Source organism: Ahaetulla prasina, chromosome 1, assembly GCF_028640845.1.
Source record: "Ahaetulla prasina isolate Xishuangbanna chromosome 1, ASM2864084v1, whole genome shotgun sequence".
NCBI classification, from domain to species: domain Eukaryota; kingdom Metazoa; phylum Chordata; class Lepidosauria; order Squamata; family Colubridae; genus Ahaetulla; species Ahaetulla prasina.
This window is the reverse complement of record NC_080539.1, coordinates 168,489,918-168,508,810: the sequence shown is the minus strand read 5'-3', so window position 1 is coordinate 168,508,810 and position 18,893 is coordinate 168,489,918. Positions and strand designations below refer to the sequence as shown.

Below are 18,893 nucleotides of genomic sequence, written 5' to 3'. Positions count from 1 at the left end.
AAATTACATGAGTAAAGAGATGGCATGAGATTGGAATGAGATATTGTAATTTGCCTTTCTAAATGTAGAGAGTGGACTATGACACTATTTTTTTTATTATTTATTTATTTATTTTATTCAAAAAGTTTTTCAGAAAATTTCCCCCCCTTTCCCCCCACCTCCCCTCCCCCCTCCCTTCACAACCCCCCTCCCCCCCGACTTCCCGGAACGAGCACAAGGTATAGTTAAAAATAAGACAAACATGCTAAAAAATTTTCATCCCAACTTAATTATACTCCTACAATTCTCATCAGTTCCTAACTTCCCCCGAAAACAATCAAGAATAATACATCATAATCATTCAAAAGCAGTCTGACTATGACACTATTGAATATTCACTAGACACTGTAGATATATTATTTTGTTCCGTATTTCCTTCTCTGATACACAGAGGAGACATCTTAATTTAGTGAATGTCAAAGTCCAAAAGAATAGTCCAGAAATGTCAATTTATTATTTGGGTTACTTAAAAAAATGTTTTCTGAACTTTACTTTAGTTTAATTATTAACAAGTTGAAAACTACCAGAACTAAATGATTTAAAAGACAAAACAAAGTAATCTACACCATGTCTGAAAGACCAGTTTGCATTGCTGATTTTGAAGAATATGCTAAGAAATTTCTTCAAAAATCTGTGTACGATTACTATAAGTCTGGGGCTGATGATCAACAAACATTAGCTGAAAATGTAGCTGCATTTTCAAGGTAATTAATTCAAATATTGTATTTAATAGCTTTTAATTTAAAGTAGAATTGAAAAACAGTACATTATTTGAAGTGCATTCATATTTGGAATAGGTTGTACTAAAAGTAAATTGGTCATGTCCAATTTGAATGAGCATTCATTTGCTTCTTTCAACTCTGGATATCAGGGGATACCATGAAACAGAATTCAATTTTCATATGAAATATTATAGTTTCGCAAGGCATTACCCTGAAATTGAATGAGCCTTTGATCTTGGAGCAAAAAATTGTGTTGTGATCAAAAAGCGGCCCTGTGACTAATAAATTGCCGTTCTATCTACCAAAATAACTTAATGCCTGTTCAAATGCTTGCCTAGTATATCACATTTGGCAATATGAAAGTCTGCTAATCATAAATCTCTGATAATTATCCAATGCATAAATCAAATGTCCAATTATTATTTTAGGAAAAATATCTTAAGATTTGTGCTTGGAAAGTGCCTTTTTTTTTCAATGGAGGGGGAACTGAGAAATTATAGAATATTTTTTGACTTGTGCTGTTGATAAAATAGGTAAGGGTAATGGAAATTATTGGTAAAACAAGGATGAGAATTTGAAGGTGAGTAAAGTTGTGCAATATGTGAATGATCCTGGGTTAGTTGGAAATGTTTTACTTATTGCAATGCCTAATTTAGTCAAATGGGGTCTCCGAAGAGGTCTATTCTGACTGATGGTAACAATTCCTGTCAACAATTGTTAGTGCTCCATTAGAAAATTCAGTTTGTATCTCAGTTCAATATTCAGAAAATTACTGGTAATTAAGTAGTTCTGTGCAAATCCTTAGATAAAGACACAGCATTCCAGCTTATTATTTTCATTCTCATTTCAGTGATTAGGTTGAAACTGGGAGAGTTACAGTGCACATATAATCTTAACTGATAATACCCTCTTCAAACATTGCCCAAAATTTCTATCAGACATGCACTAGGATGGCCTTTCTTGACTATTTAGTTGAAAGCTCTAAAATGAATAAGTGGGCCAAAATAATAGCACCTACCCTATATCCAACTTCTATTTCATAAACAAATATGAATGAGATATTATGTGAGCTACCACAAATAAAATAGGTTACTGGCATAATTAATGCATGTTGTTTTATATCCCTTTCACATATAGAGATCAATATTTATGCTTAATTAATAGAAATAATGATGCTGAGCACAGATTATGTATGTAGTTAAACTGTTTCATAACGATTTTGTCTTGAATGAAATAAGCTGAATACAGAATATGAGAGCTTTCCTTTATTCTCTGTTGAAGTTGTATATATCAATCATTAGTTTTGCTTCTTGAAAAGTCTAAAAAAGGTCAAAGACAAAACTTGCAGTTTGTCTGTAACTAGGCAAAAACAATTTTTTCGTTTGAATCTTTTTTATGATAACTTTATTACATTTTAAGCATGAAAGATAAAACTGATACTAATAAGATGAGAAAAAGAGAAAAAATAATGAAGCCAAAGGTGTAGAAAAAAGGGAAAGAAATATAAAGAAATGAATTCTGATTTTCTTTTACATCAATTATAAATTTAAAATGAACTTTATGGTTGCAACATAACTTTATTTTTCTATCTATTATTTTTTCGGATCATCAAACCCATATAGCATAATTTCATTTTTCCCTCAGTTTCACACCAAAAGTCCAAAAGGGTTTCCAATCAGAATTAATCAGTATCATTTTATCTAATCAAGGCTTTCAACTTAGCCATCTGAGCAAGTTCATCATTTTCATCATTTCTTTTCCATTTGGACAAATGTCAGATCTTTTCACTGTTGTGTATGTAAAAGTCTTGCTTCTGTTTTCATATATAACAATAAGTTCCACATGTTTTTTACAACTTTTCTGTTAATATAAAAAGAAGCATCTCTGGCTTCAGATGTATATTAATATTTAAAATTTTCTGAGTTAATGTACACATTTGAGTGTAATTTTTAATTTTTTTATGTCACTAAGCATAAAAAATCCTCCCTTGTTCAACATACATTTGTCTTGAATTGTCTTTATCATTTTTTCAAAGTGGAATAACCTTGATGAATGTGAGGTAGACCAGTGAACCAATACTAGTCAAAGCAAAATTTTAGGGAGAGATGCTCTCATGTTTTAAATTCAAGAACCGTACACTAGACTGGCAAATCAAATTCCAGAAAAAAACGAGGACAAACCACTTTGTATTGTTCCCGAAGAAGTGAAATATACAATGGATTGACCCTCCTAGATTGGTTTCTAATTAATAAAGCATTGAGTAGTGGGAACTTTAGGACGAAGTAACCCCATTATCTTGAAGTTCAGGATTCTACTGAAAAATAAATTAGGATAGTTCTACTATCTACTCTATCTATTCTACATTAGATTTCCAAACAGCCAACTTGAACTAGAGAAATGTTAGGCAGGATCTCAGAAGAAATCCTCAGGTCAAAGAGAGCTCAGTGGGATTGGGGATTTCTGAAAAATAAGACCCTAGAAGTACAATCACAATCTATACCAGTGAGAAAGAAACAACTCTTTATACCCCAGGAGCTTTTGACTAATCTAAGAATTAAAAGAAATATATATAGGAAATTGGAAGATGAATGTAATAACTAAGGAGATTTATTCCACAAGAGAAGACAAGGTAGAAAGTAAGCAAATTTCAATTGGACAGGAGGAAAAAAATCTTAACAGTAAGTTATTCCACAAAGGAGCAAAATTACCTTGGGAAGTTTTGGTCTCACTTGGTTGACAATACTGGACAGCCATTTTAAGGAGAGATTGGACAGCCATTTGCCTGGAATGGCATAGGGTTCTTGCTTGAGCAGGGGTTTAGACTAGAAGTTCTCCAAGGTCCCTTCCAACTGTCTTATTCTTTTATTTAAACAGAAACTGAATTTCCTTCTGATAGGGATTAGATTTCTGAACTGCGCAATGAGTCAGATTTAATGATCTCCAAGTCCCTCAAACTTTCCATTCTGTAATTCTGCTTCCAGGAAGTTATCAGAAATTGGGTTCGATCTTTAAGGAGAATTCATCTTTACTTTTTTAAAGATACTGGTCAAAAAGAAGAAAAGGATAATGAACACTTTTCTATACTGATTGAGAGAAAGAGTACAAACCAAGAAGGTTCTTTAGTACAGAAATATCATACAACTTAAATTTAGTCACTGAGACACAAAATTTCTTAGTGATTTCCATATATCAAGATTTTACTGTGATGGGCAGATTTGGGGACATCGACAGGTTGATCTTGAATTTTGGAATGATGGGTCATTCCGTTGTTTATAGTATATTTTATATTTTTCTATCTATTATTTTTTCGGATCATCAAACCCATATAGCATAATTTCATTTTTCCCTCAGTTTCACACCAAAAGTCCAAAAGGGTTTCCAATCAGAATTAATCAGTATCATTTTATCTAATCAAGGCTTTCAACTTAGCCATCTGAGCAAGTTCATCATTTTCATCATTTCTTTTCCATTTGGACAAATGTCAGATCTTTTCACTGTTGTGTATGTAAAAGTCTTGCTTCTGTTTTCATATATAACAATAAGTTCCACATGTTTTTTACAACTTTTCTGTTAATATAAAAAGAAGCATCTCTGGCTTCAGATGTATATTAATATTTAAAATTTTCTGAGTTAATGTACACATTTGAGTGTAATTTTTAATTTTTTTATGTCACTAAGCATAAAAAATCCTCCCTTGTTCAACATACATTTGTCTTGAATTGTCTCTATCATTTTTTCAAAGTGGAATAACCTTGATGAATGTGAGGTAGACCAGTGAACCAATACTAGTCAAAGCAAAATTTTAGGGAGAGATGCTCTCATGCTTTAAATTCAAGAACCGTACACTAGACTGGCAAATCAAATTCCAGAAAAAAACGAGGACAAACCACTTTGTATTGTTCCCGAAGAAGTGAAATATACAATGGATTGACCCTCCTAGATTGGTTTCTAATTAATAAAGCATTGAGTAGTGGGAACTTTAGGACGAAGTAACCCCATTATCTTGAAGTTCAGGATTCTTCTGAAAAATAAATTAGGATAGTTCTACTATCTACTCTATCTATTCTACATTAGATTTCCAAACAGCCAACTTGAACTAGAGAAATGTTAGGCAGGATCTCAGAAGAAATCCTCAGGTCAAAGAAAGCTCAGTGGGATTGGGGATTTCTGAAAAATAAGACCCTAGAAGTACAATCACAATCTATACCAGTGAGAAAGAAACAACTCTTTATACCCCAGGAGCTTTTGACTAATCTAAGAATTAAAAGAAATATATATAGGAAATTGGAAGATGAATGTAATAACTAAGGAGATTTATTCAACAAGAGAAGACAAGGTAGAAAGTAAGCAAATTTCAATTGGACAGGAGGAAAAAAATCTTAACAGTAAGTTATTCCACAAAGGAGCAAAATTACCTTGGGAAGTTTTGGTCTCACTTGGTTGACAATACTGGACAGCCATTTTAAGGAGAGATTGGACAGCCATTTGCCTGGAATGGCATAGGGTTCTTGCTTGAGCAGGGGTTTAGACTAGAAGTTCTCCAAGGTCCCTTCCAACTGTCTTATTCTTTTATTTAAACAGAAACTGAATTTCCTTCTGATAGGGATTAGATTTCTGAACTGCGCAATGAGTCAGATTTAATGATCTCCAAATCCCTCAAACTTTCCATTCTGTAATTCTGCTTCCAGGAAGTTATCAGAAATTGGGTTCGATCTTTAAGGAGAATTCATCTTTACTTTTTTAAAGATACTGGTCAAAAAGAAGAAAAGGATAATGAACACTTTTCTATACTGATTGAGAGAAAGAGTACAAACCAAGAAGGTTCTTTAGTACAGAAATATCATACAACTTAAATTTAGTCACTGAGACACAAAATTTCTTAGTGATTTCTATATACCAAGATTTTACTGTGATGGACAGATTTGGGGACATCGACAGGTTGATCTTGAATTTTGGAATGGTGGGTCATTCCGTTGTTTATAGTATATTTTATATTTTTCTATTCAAGTTCAAGAAAAAAAATTATAGAAGTTGCAGCTGGGTGCATATTATGGAGATAAAATTGACTTACAGTTATATTTATCTTTCAGTTCAGACATAAAGATTAAAAGGATTATTATGTCTGTGGTTTTTACAATCAAGCAATGTCTACAATTTTAAAAGGTGTTAATAGAGAGGGAGGAAGTATTAGAATAAAATAAATGAACTCTTTAATAATGCAAGGAAAAGCTTGTGTACTAAATTTTGAAAAGCAAGTGTTTATTGCCGAATTGCAATAAACCTCTTCTTACAATTGCATATTATCTCTAACAACAAAAACAAAATACATGGGAGTTTGCTCAATGTGAGTATTTACCGTAATTATGCAGTGTTTTGAAGTCTCCTAAACAAGTGATTTGAGAATTTCAGGATCTTTAAAAGTCTAAAGTAGTTTGGGGGAACTGAAAGAAGATGTCATCTTCTATTTTTGATAGGTTCCAAGTTTCTTTCAGCCAGCTCACTTATTAGAACATTGATTTTTTTTTAACAAGGTCATGGTGCTGATGGCATTTTGACATACAAGGAAATCAATTTAAAATATCTTATTTCAGCATATTAAATTGGGATTGAGAGAAAATGATCAGATTGCAGATAATGAATTCTGACAGATTGTATCTTTGACTTTCTAAAGGTCTTTAGAAAATAAGATGCTCTTTGCTGACAAAAAGGAAGCCCAAAAGCAGCTTGTTTAACAAAGTTAATCATGCTAAACATGTTATTGCTTCCTGGAGCTGAGTCCTACTGAGATTTGTTAAAATGTGGGAGAGGATGATGATAGATGCTGAAAACATATCATAACGAATTATTAGGTTTAAAAGATACTTTCCCCCCCTGTTGATTAGAATGATTGGGAAACAAATATTAGTGATGGCTCATGGTGCTAGAGATAAATTAGTTAAATCCTGGTGCTTTGATGTACCGTATTGTGGTTCCAATATTACTTTGTATATGTGGGTTCAAGTAAGTGTTGACTTCTGGTGACCTCTTGGATTAGTCTCTGCAGTTTTCATGGCAAATTTTAAAAGTGGCTTGCCGTGATCTTCCTTCTAGGACTGAGACTGGCCTGACTAGGTGGCTCAATGGCTAAGACACTGAGCTTGTTGATCAGAAAGGTTTGACAGTTCAAATCCCTAGTACATGTCTCCTGCGTGAGCAGGGGGTTGGACTAGATGACCTCCAAGGTCGCTTCCAACTCTGTTACTTAGATCTCTCTGTGGGCATCATGCCTAAGGAGGCTTAGGTCTCCCAGTTTATAGCTTGGTGTCTTAACCACTACCCCTTTAAGGTTTGGGTGCAGAGAGAAGCCAGCATTGGGGGGGGGGAGCAGCAGAATATAATGCTTTTAAAGCAAGCTAAAAGAAACACAAATAATTTTATAGATGCTATGGTAGTATTGGGATTAGACCAGGTGGCTAAATACTTATATTTTTCAATATGATTGTCTTTATCCTGGGATTTGCCAATGATATCTTGGATCTGAAAGGGTTTTCGCATAACCCAAGTCAGTTCCTGGAACTCATATGGCTGTCCAGATAGCATCTCTTGGTCACATTTGGTTTTCATATGTTTTCATGGTGATGAAAAAAGGGATACACAATTATTTGGACTGTAATTGGTACATGGCACTGGTGGGTTTCAAATTTTTTTACTGTCGGTTCTGTGGGTGTGGCTTGGTGAGCATGGCTTGGTGGGCGTGGCAGGGGAGGATACTGTAAAATCTCCATTTCCTCCCAATCAGCTGGGACTCAGGAGGCAGAGAATAGATGGGGGAGGGGCCACTCAGAAGTTTTACTACCGGTTCTCCAAATCAGGGGTGAAATACTCCCGGTTCGGACCGGCTCGTCCGATCCGATAGCTATGGCGGCGGGTGGTTTGGAGGACCGGTAGCAAAAATCCCTGGCCTCGCCACCTGCCTCTGCTGAGCCGCACCATCAGCAGAGGTTTTTTTTTTTTTTGCTTTTAAAAGCAGTTTTTCTTCAGCCAAAAACATGCCTTTAAAAGTAAAAAAAAAAAAGGCTTTGAGGATCCCGTGGCTCAGCTGAGATCGGCAGAGCCTTTAAACTCTTTTTTTAACAACCTCTTCGGCCAAAGAGTTTGAAAAAAAAAAGGCTTTAAAAGGCTCCTCTGGCGATCACCAAAACCTTTAAAAACATGTTTTCTACAAGCTCTTCGGCTTATTTTAAGAGGTTCTGGGCTGCTATGAGGGAACTTCAGCTGAGATCGTCACAGGAGCTTTTAAAATCTTTTTTTCCTTTGGCGATCCCAGGTGAGTTTCTTGATCCTCACAGGCTTTTAAAATCATTTTTTAACAGCCCCCATTTACAAGAGCCCCCACCCATATCCATCCAATGCCCCCTCCTCACTTACCTATAATTACTGCTCCTTTCGGGTTGTTTTACTTTACATGCTTTACTTCAGCTACTGTAATCAGTTGCATCAGCTAGCAATTGACTCTGCCTGCTTTGCTGGCTGAGGAACTCTGGGAGTTGACGTCCACAAAACTTAACGTTACTAAGGTTGGAGACCCCCGATCTAAAAATATAAATAAAATAAAATATTTGTGCAGCTTTCTGAGATTTTGTGTGTTTCTGTAGTGTTTCACTCTAACTACACAAACACACAAAATCTCACAAAGCTGTATGTGGCATTTTGTATGTGTGTATGTCATTTGTGGTGTGTGTGTGTAAAGTGTGAAAGTGTGAGGTTTCTGCTTGTTGCAGAAGCCATTTTGGGTGAAGTGCAGCTGCTTTTACATTGTGTGTGAGTCAGTTGTGTTGTGTTGTGTGTGTGTAAAGTGTGAAAGTTGGCTTTTGGTACCTCTTATTGTTTTGTATACTTTGTTTATTATTTTTATTATTTATTGTTATTGGCCATGCCCACCCAGTCATCTGACCACCAAGCCACACCCACAAATTAAGCCACGCCCACATAATCGGTAGGGAAAATTTTTAGATTTCACCCCTACTCCAAACTAATCAAAATTTCCACTAGTGGTTTTCCAGAACTGGTCAGATCCTGCTGAAACCCACCTCTGGTACATGGGCTGTATCCTGGAGAGGCATGGTTCCTCCTCTTCCTTTTCTTCTTCTTTGTCATTTTCATATCATTTATAAAATTTATATCATAAATTGTATTAAGGCTTTTGGTTACAATAGTAAAAAACTAATGAAAACTAAACTTGAAGAAAGAAAAGGAGACAAACAATTACAGTGAAGAAAAGAAATATGTAAAAAAGTTATTTCAACCTTCATTTACAACAAATGTAAACAAATTTATTTATTTTATTTATTTATTTTGTCATAACAATATACATAAGCATCACACAAAAAGATTATATAATATATAAACATATATATGAGGAAATATAAGGAAGTATAAGCATATATATATATAAGAAAAAAACAATAGGACAGGAACGGTAGGCACGTTTGTGCTCTTATTAGTAACTCTTCACCCCTGTAAACTTACAAACAGATATCTCTTCATCCCATGGTCTCCTTTAAAGGGTTCTGCTGTGGTTGTGAGCAAGATGGTTAATCCTAATCTCCTAGTGCTCAAACCATGGAGGACCCCTATCTTGTAGTCTCCTCACAAGGAGCAGCCACTCAGAGGACATGTGGGCAATCTCCCCTCCTCTCCTTGTCCAGGGAGTTTCCAAAGAACCAGTTTAATCATCAGTTATTTGTTTTTTGTTGTGGTTTCCACTTTCACAGAGACTTCTTCAGTTCACCATGCTTCCCCTGAAAGTCCCTGGAAAACCATGCTTCAAAAAGAAGGAAAACTAGACTTGATTTCATTGCCATCCAATATTATGCAATTACTTTCCAGTTCTGTAACTTGTGACACGAAAACTACAATTGGATAACTAGTCTTTCACAGGCTGTACATCTTGGCATGAGACCTTGGGTATTGAAATTCTAGCTCAAACTCGTTGACATTTGACAATTTATCATGCTGCTTTTTATTTACTTGCTCTTCATTCCCGGCCATCTATAACTAACAAAAGCTGACGTCAGTGCCTTGGTCATTTCCAGATTTCAGCATCTGATGAGTCATTTTAAAAACCAAACTTGCTGTCAGCTAATATCGGAGGCAGCAATTGATTGTGTCGGCATCACACATCTTGTTTTCTAAATAAACCCTTGCTGTGAATTATTTACTATCAGACCTTTTCCATCCATGCAGATTAAGACTATACCCCCGGATGTTGAAAAATGTGTCAACCCTGGAACTGTCAACTTGTGTCTTGGGAGAGAAAATCAGTATGCCAATATGCATTGCAGCCACTGCTATGCAATGCATGGCTCATGCAGATGGGGAAATTGCAACTGCTAGAGGTATGTTCCGGGTATGGAAATTCCTTGTAAAGAAATTCAGCAGGGAAGATGGTTCAGTTAAGGGAAGAATGCAGAAATGTCTTCTTTCAGATTAAATAAATCTTATTGTCTCCAGTCTGTTTTGCCTATTTAATTATCGTATTTTGCTTAGGGAACAACAAATTAATGCTTTATCCTGTGTTTTAACTTCCAAGCAAAATATTGTGCAACAAGGCAAGTAAAGTTATAGGGATGCAATATTTAGAGTCGACTAATCAGGAAATGCTTTTACAAACTACCACTGCTATCAGGGGGTGAAATGCTCCCAGTTTAGGCCGGATTGGCCAATCCAGTAGTGATGGTGGCGGCCGGTTCAGAGAACCGGTAGCAAAAATCCCTGCCCCCGTCCATACTCCCCCAGTTGCCTGGTTGCCTGTTTGCCCACTTGCCTGCTTGCTGCTTCTTTTAAAAAATGCTTTTAAAAGTTAGAAAAAAGAAGCTCTGACGATCGCACAGCTCAACTGTGATCGTCAGAGCCTTTTTTTTTTTACTTTTTTACTAAAAGCATTTTTTACAACTTATTCGGCTGAATAGGTTCTAAAAAAATGCTTTTAAAAGTAAAAAAAAAAAGATCGCGCACCACAGCTGATCATCTCCTCCATGCACTGTTCTACTTACCCCATGCCTCCTTTTGGCCGAAAGGAGGCATGGGGTAAGCAGAACAGTGCCATCATTTTTTTTCTTTTAATGACTCTGTAATCCAGGGATCCTCAAACTTTTTAAATAGGGGGTCAATTCACCTTCCCTCAGACTGTTGGGGCCCCCAGACCAGCTGGGGGGTGTGGCTAGATGGGCATGTGACTGGGTGGGCATGGCCAATTTAGCAATCCATTAAACAATACACACAGATTAAACATTAATTTGTTTATTACATCCTGGGGGTGTTTTAGTTGCTTTTGTTTCCATGTTGCTCTTTTGGTTGACTTTTCTTTTTACTAGATCATTTTTTAAGTTGTTTTGGAGTCTAGTGGTCCACTTCAGGAAACTCAGTTTTGCAGCAATTCTTCACGGGCAAGTGGGCAGGATGATGTGGGCGGGGCAGCCTCTTGGTCCCACATCGGCCAGATTAATGGCTTCGGCGGGCCATATCTGACCTATGGGCCATAGTTTGAGGACCCCTGCTGTAATCCCTTACATCAGGGTGGAGTCGGGGTTACTGAATGGAGCTGAGCATTTACTGGCCAGATACCCTTCCTGACACCTACACAGAGCTCACAGCAGATATTTTTTCTTCGCACCCAGAGATAGAAATATCTGCTGCTACCTAGGATCAAACTCATTGCCTCCTGATTGTGAGGTGAAAGTGCCACCTCTAGGCCCACCACGCCACTCACCCTGCCATCAATTGATCTCTGAATATTTGCCATTATGTCCTAATTTAATAGCCAGGATTCTCTCTGAGATGACATTAAAGGCTGAATCCCTTATCTTCCTACTGCCACCGTGTAATAAAATCTTTTGAACTGAATTCTTCAGGCAAGAAAGAGACACCAATTTCTAATGCAGTTTTAATTATTTTCACTAAGCGCCTCCATGGCTTGCAGATTCCTAATCACCAACAGATTGAAAAGCCCTGGGCAGAATCTCGTGTATGGTAGAAACTCTCTTTCTGGACTGCGGACAGCTGTTTGCTTCTTGGAGGCTGCAGCTGTTTCTTTGGTGACCTTTATTGTTATTATTTTACAATATTGTTTCAGTTTTGTTATGCTGCTGTTGTATCCTTCAGCCTTTTATTGAAAGTAAGGAATGGAGGTCTCACAGAGTCTTCTTGGATTGGAGCAATATGTAACCCCCACATATAAAATAATATTTAGTTTGAAAGATTAATGTATGAATAGGCATTTCAGACTGTTTTTTTTACTAGCAATCACACTCTCCAGTACCTCATTGAGATTTCTGTAACAGGAATCCCCTGTTTATACGCTCTAAAAGCTTCATTGCTTTAATAAGCCATGGCAATGTATTTGCTTTGTTCTCCTAGTGAGAGTTTTATCTCCTGGTGAAGCATTTACTAACTTTTCCTAGGTCAAAACCTGCTAGGTGGTTTGCAAGATGTTATGTATCAGTATCACAAAACCTGATCACTGTTTTCAGACATATTTGCATGTTTTGGGCACACCTTTGCCCTGCTGTTTCTTCAGTTCATCTGCCAAACATTAATTGACCTGTTGCATATGCGATGGGTATTGCTGTTAGTTGAGAAGTCGTGACCGACCCATCGCGACCCCATGGACAACATTCTGCCAGGCCTTCCTGTCCTCTATCATCCTCTGGAGTCCATTTAAGCTCATGCCTACTGCTTCAGGGATTCCATCCAGCCACCTCGTTCTCTGTCGTCCCCTTCTTCTTTTGACCTCAATCTTTCCCAGCATTAAGCTCTTCTCCAGTGAGTCTTTCCTTCTCACTAAGTGGCCAAAGTAGTTGAGTTTCATCTTCAGGATCTGGCCTTCTAAAGAGCAGTCAGGGTTGATCTCCTCTAGGACTGACCGGTTTTATCGCCTTGCAGTCCAAGGGACTTGCAGGCGTCTTCTCCAGCACCATAGTTCAAAGGCTTCAGTTCTTTGGCGCTCAGCCTTTCTTATGGTCCAACTTTCACAGCCATACATTGCAACTGGGAAAACTATGGCCTTGACTATACGCACTTTTGTTGGCAGGATGATGTCTCTGCTTTTTAGTGAGCTATCTAGATTTGCCATAGCTTTCCTCCCCAGGAGCAAGCATCTTCTAATTTCTTGGCTGCAGTCCCCATCTGCGGTGATCTTGGAGCTCAGGAAAATAAAATCTGTCACTACCTCCGTTTCTTCCCCATCTATTTGCCAGGAATTGAGAGGGCTGATCTTAGTTTTCTTAATGTTGAGTTTCAAGCCAACTTTTGCACTCTCCTTCTTCACTTAAAGGAATAATGACATATAATTAGGCAGTCCATGTCAAGACTATGAGAGGAAGACAGAGGTATACGCTATAGTATAATAAGGACCAAACCTGGACAGTGGGGGAAATAACAATATTCAAATCTTGATGCCAAGAATCTCACACATCACTAGTGATGACCAAGCCCACAAATTAAGGGCTTCATGCAAGAGACACTGAAAACACAACAGAACTAGCTTTCCATATTTTGAAATGAAGTAATTGTCAGAGTTCCAAGTAACATACCCATAGCAAACAAAACTCTGAAGCAGGCAATTTCCTCCAAGAATAGGTTTACTGGATATGTCATATTGGCACAGGCAGGTGAAAACCGACTCTGACTATTCCCATGGTTTTCATCTGATTAAAAGTAAAAGTTTGTCACTTTCTCAAAACAATCAGTCACATGGTTCAATCAGGATACTGTCCACTTGGTAGGTGACTCCAGTCTCCTCCTTCCAAGCATCTGCAGGAATGTCCTTGGCTCCCATGAAAAAGAATTTTGTTTTGGCTACAACACCCTAACTATCTCTACTCCCCTCCTCCCTGTCCCTCTTCTCCAGTGTATCAGCCCTGAAGTCTCAAAATGGTCTCAGCCAACCCAGCTTAAGGTTTGATAGTAATATCAAATTGCAGTCCTAAATATAGCCATTTTATTTCTCAACAAAATCTCACGAAAGTGTTCTGTTTTATGTATACAGATGTCCCTCAAAATGCAGTTGCAAATTGCATCATTCATACCGACCAGGATATCCTTGGTATAAATTCTTAGAGCATTTGATTGATGGATTATGTGCCATTGCGTCATTCTCAACTCTAGACAGATTTTTTCCATGATAACCAGTCCTTAATTTGATCCTTCAACTCTTCCAGTGGCAACCACGTTGTCATTGTAGCTGAATCTTTCCACCTTGGTGTTGGCCCCTCTCTTCTTCTCTTTCCTTCCACTTTCCCCAGCATTAGAACTTTCTCCAGAGAGCTAGGTCTTTGCATAATGAGTCTGACATAAAATATTTTACAGATTATGAGAACAAGTCACATGTAACTTAACTTGTTAGGCTGGTAGGGAGGATTGCATTTGGTGGGTCTAAAATATAAACCTTGGAGGATAAGTGGAAAGCAAAGTAAGTATTTTACATATCTAGAAATCAAGTTACTAAATACCACCAACAAAAGTATGGGGAGAGATCCCCCCCCCCGATATAGTTGTTGGTTTCCAAGCCAGATTTTTTTGTTCCTGCTTCCAAACTGAAAAACAGAAATAAGGTTAGTGTAGTCTTCTGTATTATTTATATACATACATACATACATACATACATACATACATACATACATATATATGTCAATCAATCATATGTAATACAACATTTTAAAAAATAAAACTTTTTTCACATATGCTCCCTCTGAATAGCTTAGCTTTGCATATTCTTGCTTTTCAGGCCCAAAGGCCATAATAAAGGTTTATTTGATTTGTCTATTTTTCCTGAGAGAATAAGAATAAAGGGGTTCTTTAAAAGGGTTAATAAAATAATTCAATTCAGTTATCCAGTGAAGGACTATAGCAATTAAAATATTTTAAGCTAAAGTATTTCTATTCAATGTACATTTTATTTAATCCATAAAATGGCCTATGAACTTCATGGCTGAACTACAAAAATTGGCTAGTTGTGAAGAATGGGTGTGGGTCTTAAAACTTTGTGTGTCTTAAAAAAACACATAAAGTTGGCAAAGAAAGAAAAGGGCCTTAGGTACCCCAGTTAGACTCTGGGGTCTGGCAAAACTTCACACAGTATTGACTGATTCTTGTATATGGGGAGATGAAAAAAAGGGGCCCGGGGAGGGGGGGGGTTCACCACAGGAGATGGTGGATGAGGAAGATCTGATCCCCTTGCCATCCCTCTCCTTGTTTCTAGGTGTGTTTTTTTAGTAGCGTTTTAAAATTGTGATTGTTTTTATATTTATCTTTTTAATCTTTGTAAGCTGAGGAGATGGGAAGCATATAAATTTAGATAGGATAGACAGACAGACAGACAGACAGATAGACAGATAGATAGATAGATAGATAGATAGATAGATAGATAGAGAGATGGTAGAGAGACAGATAATACAGTAATATTTGCACTGTTCCTTGCCTCTACAGCATTCATCACAGGAATCTCAAAATTTCCATCTCCTCTTATACTTTCTGATAACAGGAGAAAAGTGTCAAATGTCTAATAAGCTAGCTCCCTCTAGTGAATCATTGAAGGTGCAGAATCAGAGTTTAACACTTTGCTCCAAAGTTGCTCCTGTAACAAATTACAAGGATTTTTGGATTTTTTTTCTTTTAAAAACAACTCCTTAAATTTGTAGGGGTAAACACAAAGAATTCAGCCAGTGGTAATGTTAAATTAAGAATACAAGAATTGGGATTTGATGTAATCTAGTATGTTTGAGGTGGGACGCGGTGGCTCAGGGGTTAGGACGTTGAGTTTGTCGATCAAAAGGTCGGCAGCTCTGCAGTTCAAATCCCTAGTGCTGCCGTGTAACGGGGTGAGCTCCAGTTACTTGTCCCAGCTTCTGTCAACCTAGCAGTTTTGAAAGCACATAAAAATGCAAGTAGAAAAAATAGGAACCACCTTTGGTGGGAAGGTAACAGCGTTCCATGCGCCTTTGGTGTTGAGTCATGCCGGCCACATGATCATGGAGACGTCTTCGGAAAAGTGCTGGCTCTTCGGTTTTGAAACGGAGATGAGCACTGCCCCCTAGAGTCGGCAACGACTAGCACATATGTGTGAGGGGAACCTTTACCTTTAGTATGTTTTGATTAGCTATTGGAGAATGGAAAACATTCCCTTCTTAATAGAAGGATAGAGATGTCAGACTCTTTCACACAGTAAAAGAATTAATGAGGGGCAGAAGTAAGGTGCAAGCTATTTTCCACACACTTCAAGTTACATGTCTATTGTTCATCCTGAAGTACATTCTAGTTCACTTATTGAGCATGTTTCTGCAGTCATTTTTTTCTGAGGTAATCAACTTTAGATGAACTAGTGCCAAACAAGTCAGAGCAAACTGGCATCTTCAAAGCAAGTTGGTAACCACTTAGGTAAAGATTTTTAATTAGAAAAAAAGTATGTTAATTTGCACAAGTGAAATTAAAGCTTCCCATGCATCTTTACAAAGAACAGCTCACCTGCATACCCATAGAATACTGAAACATGTCCTCTCCCCCCACCCCCAATACTTCCCCTAAGTGCAGGGTTCCCCAACTTTGGCAACTTTAAGACATGTGGATTTCAAGTTCCAAAATTTTCCAGCCAACATGACTGGCTGAGGAATTATGGGAGTTGAAGTCCACATGTCTTAAAGTTGCTAAGGTTGGGAAACCCTACCTTAATGGCTTCTCTGTTCACATGTCTTTCGTGGTATCTGCTTCCCACTAATAAACCCTCCACTGTTGTTATCCTTCTGAGACACAGAAGAAGAGTGGCTCTAAATAAAGTCATATTGCCAAATATTCATCATTTACAACTTGATGAGTTGCAGGTTGTCCTAATCAGGTTTCATCCTTCTCTCTATGGTCTCCTAAGCAACTTCACTTCCTAAACTAGCAGCTTATAATATCCAATAATGTAGCTTTCAGACAACAGAAGACTGACTATTCATGCCTACTATTTATCAGAGCCAGAAGCTGTACTCTGTATCTGTTTCTAGGTTTCCAGTAATATAATTCATGAACAGGAATTACAAAACTCTAAGCTACTTTAGGAATGATAATTAATTGAAGAGTAAATGTTAGTAGATGCTCCTACAAAAAATAGTAGGCTATTACATGTAAATCAAAGACATAATTAAACAGTATAGTATGCACATCAAAATATTTAGTTATTGTTTAGAAAGAAAGCAGTTCACTTAAAAGGTTTAGAAATGACATTCTTCTGATTATTGCCATAGATTACCTTCCCCATGTCCACCAGCCCTTTTTTAAACTGATTCCTCCACATTGTCTTTCTCTAACTTGATGCCTCTGGATTTTTTCAGATAGAACCCCCTTAATCCTTAGTCAGTATGGGTAAATCTATTGTTTAACCTCTTTCTGGTCCACATTTTGGCCCAGCAGAGGAGAGAAAACCATTTAAAACCACAGGGCCATTATGAGAGGCAACAAAGCTTTAAAGAAAGAGGGTTAGAGGTTTGTGGATTGCATCCATTTCATGCTAAATAAAATATGCTCTCTGCCCCTGGCCACAAAGCTAGAGATTGCTGTATTTCAATCTTGGGTGAAGGAGGAGAGAAATAGTTCTAACTGAGAGCCCAGCAACACTGCAGATCAATACTTGATTCTTATAGTAAATGCAAGAATGCTGATAGGTAATGAGTAATACTCCCCATACATTCATGTAACATGGATATAGAAACAACTCCTTTCACTGCATCAGGAACATACATGAAGGCTTTTCTTCCATACTTTTTTAGAGTACACCCACAAACTTTCTGCCTTATGGAGATATTAAGACATGCAGGCTGAAGGCTAGAAACCAGGAAACTGAGTTCTAGTCTCACCTCAGACGTGAATGCTGGCTGGGTGACTTTGGGCCAGTGCCTCCCTCTTAACCCAATCTACCTCATACTATTGTTGTGGAGAAAATAGGAGGAGAAATGAGCATTAGTCCTGAGTTATTTATAAAAACAATAAAGACAAGTTTGAAACAAAAATCTAAATCTAAATTAGCCAAGAAACAGCTGATGACATTTAAGTCTATGACCACTGGATGGTGCACTAATACTTCTAAAAGCAAATACTGTACTCCTTAACTCCAAGGTTGTTAATATTGTGACAATTTCTTCAGATAGATTGATAAATATTAATCAATGTAGCTCTTAATAGGAAGTAATATATACAAAAAGAGTATTTCAGAAGGATAATTGAATTTGAGATAAAAAAGCTGGAACTAAATGTGTTTTTTAATTGTCCCTTTTCTAATTCAAATCTTGTTTTTTGATATAGATTGTTTATACACCCCCCCTCTCTCTTCTCTCTCTCTCTCTCTCTCTCTCACACACACACACTTACATACACACAGTTACACAGACACAGTCAGATGCATGAAACCAAGTGGACATTAAGGTTGAATTTGAATGTAGATATGTAATATGGAGATGCTTCTACCTTCTATTTTTTTAAAAAAGCTTACTGAAGTATTGTTTTGGAATTACTTGCAATATAGCGCCAGTGACACGAATGGTTCAAATATACCAAATACACTGTCCCAGATTTAGCCATTAATTTGCTAATAGGAATGTACAAACCCTAATCTTCTGTTTTCATATTTTGATTGTATGGTTAGTAGGACGTGAGTTCATGATTCATGACAGACAACTAAATCTTTAAAAAGTATTTCTTAATTAGCGAGCATTCAGAAGAAATTATGGTCACAAAAAGTAGGGCCCTTGGAATTGCTGTGGCCTCTTCTTTTCCTGCTAAATGGCTAATCGTCTCACCATTAAAATCATGGTTTTCTGCTGTTAGGAAGAGTTGGGAATCTTTTCCACTGGCTACTTAGTCACTTGGATTAACTGGACTGTGACTGACAACGAGGCTGACAAGGCTCCTTTGAAAACCAGTGGGAAATGACTCGCTGGCTTGGGCTGGGAAGCAATGATCTGCAAGCAATCACTAGGAAGCAGAGGTCGGTTTCAGCAGGTTCTGACCAGTTCTGGAGAACCAGCAGCGGCAATTTTGAGTAGTTTTGAGAACTGGTAGAAAAAATTCTGACTGGCTCTGCCTGCATCTATTCTCTGTCTCCCAAATCCCTGCTGATTG

General features: G+C 37.3%; 1 protein-coding gene across 1 annotated transcript in view; it reads left to right on the top strand.

Moving 5' to 3' along the window:
* The first annotated feature begins 231 nt into the window (after positions 1 to 231).
* HAO1 (hydroxyacid oxidase 1) overlaps positions 232 to 18,893 on the top strand; it is a 48,920-nt gene continuing 30,258 nt past the window's right edge. The window contains exons 1-2 of the mRNA XM_058181281.1: positions 232 to 743; positions 9,987 to 10,138. Of these exons, the coding sequence (XP_058037264.1) occupies positions 607 to 743; positions 9,987 to 10,138 (289 nt within the window). The 5' untranslated portion in view covers positions 232 to 606. The remainder of the gene's footprint in view (positions 744 to 9,986; positions 10,139 to 18,893) is intronic.